Below are 4,319 nucleotides of genomic sequence, written 5' to 3'. Positions count from 1 at the left end.
GCCCCTTGGTCTTGCAAACTTTATATGCCCCATACAGGGGAATGCCAGGGCCAAGAAGTGGGAGTGGGTGGGCAGGGGAGCAGGATAGGGGACATTCGGGATAGCATTTGAAATGTAAATGAAGAAAATATCTAATAAAATAAGGTAAAAAAAAAGAGTAAAAGAGGAGATTCTCTATTTTATTCCTAAGGGTGAAATGGATTATAAACTCATACTCTCATATTAAAAAATTTAAAAATAAGTTTATAGTTACAAACTATGTCCATAAATTTAAATGATACTAACATTTTAGAGATGTTTACTTAAATACTTTTTAAGTATATAAAAGTCAATACACCTGTAATTACTATACAGCTGTATTACAGCTCTAAGACCAGGAGACAGCTATGGCCACATGGCCTGGCTAGTCCCAATGCAGTACCTATAGCATCCTCAGGTGGCAGATCCACTGTGTCTGTGTAGAGGTACTGGAGAAAGGCACGGTACACAGGGTAAGAAAACTGGTCGACGTCTATCACCTCCTTCATGTCCTCATTCCAATAGGACTGAAACATGGACCGAAAGTGCTCACACCTACGACAAAAGCGAAGGCTTCAGAGGAAGGCTAAGTTCAAATAAACGGATATTAGAGGTGCCCTTCATCTTCTGTGCTGGCATAAGCTGGAGTCACTAACTATTATCACCAAAAGTATTTGCTATGCAAGGACTTTTTTGTACACTTGATAAAAATCACTTTCATCTTGGTATCACCATTTAACAGTATCAATTAGTTAGAGAGCCCAGAAGTCCCTAGTACTTCAACAGCACTGTCTCCATCAGTCCCCACTCTAAGCACGTTTGGATCATTTGTTTTTGGTTTTAGGTATGCAGAAATGCATTTTAAACAACACAGTGAAGGCTGGGAATGTAGCTTAGTGGTAGAGTGAAATATGGTACAGAAATATATAATATTCACTCAGAGTCATAAAAAAATTGGTTCAGGGATAGTTACTTTGAGAAGTTAAAAAATATTTCTAAGCAAGGCATAATGGAGTAATGAGTTAGAAAAGTTATAGAAGATACACACACACACACACTCTTAGTTGATCAGTCATAGGCAGAAACATGTCTAATCTTTTCATCTACTTCTGTGGTTCATATATTCATTGGTCTAAGGAATTAACAACATATAGTTTTGCAGCTGTCTTAAAATTTATTATTCTGCTGCTTCCACCCAAAAAATGGTAAGAAGTACCAGTTCCCTGCAATGCAAGTTCTAGCCCTGGGTCTCTCGCAAGGTAGGCAAATACACTGCCAACTGAACTGTATCTCCCACCACCAATGGGTTTTTAACTGAATTTCCATAAAGACATAAGCAGTTAACTCAATGGTTTGAGTTTTCATGTGTTTTCTCTGTAGTGGTAATCTAAGTAAACAATCATTCAATCATTACTAATTAGTGCTCAGTCCCTCACATTCATTCAGGAACTCCTGCCACTTATTCTATTGAAACAACTTTTCTTCAGGTGGCAATCTGCATCCCTAAAGGGCAACCTGATCTTGAATAGAAGAGGAGGATACTCATTGACATTTACTCACAAAGTTAGCATGCAAATAAAGTTATCTACAAAAACTATTTTTAATTTATTAATTCATTCATTTTTACTGTTGGGGAATCAAACCAGGGCACTGGCCATGCTAAACAAGTGCTGTACTACTGAGCTATATTGGTAGCCTATTTGTAATTTGGAAAAAAAGATAAGAACTAGGGATACTTGCCTAGTATGCACAAGTCCTGGCTACAATGTCCAGGACTGCAGAGAACTAAACAACAGAAAAAAAACAAAAACAAAAACAAAACATTCCAAAAACCATAAGTATTTATACTCCCCTCATTTCCTAAAAGTTGCATGAACACAGTCAAAATACTCCTGGGTAACAAGTAGTAACTATCTGCTAATGAGATTAAGTTGCCACACTTCTTTGTACTGTCATAGCCATTTCTTCTGAGTGTCTCTTCTGTGCTGTAATAAACAGTGGAAATACTAACGTTACTGATAGCTTCAAAATCATGCAAAAATACCTGATTTTCAAAACAGCTTTATGGACATGAATATATTTTCCATCAATTCGAAACTTTAGATCAGCAGTTTCTGGACTATCAAATTCTTTCTTCAGTGACTCTGCAACTGTTAAAAAGTCTTCATGCTCTGAAGGCAAAAGAGACACTGTTAATACATAAAGCTCAAGAGACAGTCGGGCCTGAAAGGCTTCCAAGAGATAATTATGGTGTCCAATTCCACACTATTTCTGGTCAATAGAGCTCATGACTCAGTTGACAAACCCACTTCCCAGTATTAAAGTAATTCATCTATAAACTACCAAAACAACAAACAAACAACAACAACAACAAAAAACCCGAAATGAGTATGAGGAAAGTCAAATGTCAGTCTTTCTGTGTAATTGAACTTGAAAATATGCACTAAAAATAAACCTCACAGGTAGTTTATGGGATACAACTGATCTCTCATGAGCATAGTAGTTTCTCTTCTGGGACTTAGTAATTTTCCTTGGCTGAAACACCGAGAACTTCTTGGCTCTGATTTGGGTAGTTAGTTGGCATATTCAAACCAAGGTGAAGAATCCAAAACATCTTACCATGCAAATAGTTCTCAAGCAGAGAAACTTTTTTAGCCATTAGTTCTGAAAATTAATGGTAAAAAAATAATACTCCCAAGCTGTCTTTCCCTGTAAGGACTCAAGGGAGATCGATGGTGTTTCCTGACATGAGCTGCTGTGATGGTCTACCTAGGAGCATGGTGTTTTTGTGAACACAGTCAAGGATCCAGTACAAATCCATCCAACACTTTATGTGTATGAAGGAACAAAAATTACAAATGACACTGAGAAAGATCTACCCAGAGGCTGGTACTGAGACAAAGCAGACAAGTCTCCACTGTCCTGGGCTGAGAACAATGGATGACCCGGGAGTGTTGCTTGCTTTGGAAAACAGTGAGGCCTTATATGAAGGACCAGTCTCCCTTGACCCTACCACAGCCTAAAGGACTCAGAGAAAGGAATGGGAGTGACTAAGGTGAGAGTGTCCAGGGCATGAACGATGGCTAACCACTTGCTCAAAACAAAGGTTTTCATAGGGGCTCCAGCATTTCCTCACAGAATGGACCCTTTCCCCTCTTGATCTATGATGACCAATACAATCCTGACTGTTAGGGATGTAGTCATGTATGAGACAAAGCCAGTGGCTAGTTTTACTTTCCAACAGTATTAAATAATGTTCTGAAAATATCTCTGCACACCAACATACAGAGACCCGAGGAAGCCTTTCACACTTAGGCCGGCTGGAAGGACAAACGGAACACCAGGCTGTGCTGGACTGACCTATTTGGCTGTGCATGCTAAGCAAAAATGTGATTATAATCAAATGGTCCCACTCACTGAACCAGTTTTCTTTTTTTTCTTCTCTTTTCTTTTAGTCATTGTATTTATTGCAAATATACATTGTGTTACACTAACTGAAATGGTAAAATACATTTAAAAAAAATGTTGTTTCTCCTTAAGTTCAGCAGCAGCTTAATTCTTTTTTTCATGAAAAGGGGTTGCGGGTGAGGCATGGCTGCTTAGAGAGTGGTGGTTGCCTTTTCGAATAGTGAAAACATTTGGAACTTAATATGGTGCAACGTGGATGCAAAGCATTGTGAATGGACTAAATGCCACTTGACTGTATTGGTTAATTTTGTTATTAAATATGAACTTAACTAAAATAGAAGTACTTAGGCAAGAAAAAAATAAGACCACAGAAGTGTTTCATGACCTATAAAGGAATTTGATTATTATTCAGGAAAAGCATTAAAACTAGCATACAGAAAGCATCCTAGAACCCAAACAACTTATAGTAACCAAATATGTAGGGAGTGGGACTTGGTGAGCCTGGGTGGAAGGCGCAGGCAGCTTACCTACAGACAGGAGGCGCCATGAGACAGCCGGTGTGCCAAAGCAGGCAAACACATCATCGGTGCAGGAGAAGTGGGTGAGGTGTGGAAGGGTCACTGACTGGCCCCGGCACTGGCCCCACATGTACACATGCCCGCCCTGGGTCTTAGCAGCAGATGTATGGGTGGAATGACAAGCTGCAATCTCTATAACCCTGAAAAATTAAGAAAAATTCATGCTACTTCCTTATCACGTTAGTCTCCAGCACACTCCATAGAGTAATTTAGAAGTTCATGCTTGAACAGCTCGCACACAAGTCAGCCCAAGATCACTGATATAAGCAATAAATCCTGTTTATAAAACCAAAGATCAGGAAATATCCCCAACCT

General features: G+C 39.0%; 1 protein-coding gene across 1 annotated transcript in view; it reads right to left on the bottom strand.

Moving 5' to 3' along the window:
• Window positions 1–4,319, bottom strand: part of Rcbtb1 (RCC1 and BTB domain containing protein 1) — a 35,644-nt gene that overhangs the window by 7,507 nt on the left and 23,818 nt on the right. Inside the window, exons 10-12 of the mRNA XM_029541581.1 lie at window positions 3,954–4,144; window positions 2,063–2,189; window positions 422–573 (exon numbers count right to left, since the gene is read on the bottom strand). Coding sequence (XP_029397441.1) covers window positions 422–573; window positions 2,063–2,189; window positions 3,954–4,144 — 470 coding nt within the window. The remainder of the gene's footprint in view (window positions 1–421; window positions 574–2,062; window positions 2,190–3,953; window positions 4,145–4,319) is intronic.

Source organism: Mus pahari, chromosome 8 (assembly GCF_900095145.1).
Source record: "Mus pahari chromosome 8, PAHARI_EIJ_v1.1, whole genome shotgun sequence".
Classification (NCBI taxonomy): Eukaryota; Metazoa; Chordata; class Mammalia; order Rodentia; family Muridae; genus Mus; species Mus pahari.
This window is presented reverse-complemented; position numbering and strand designations above follow the sequence as displayed.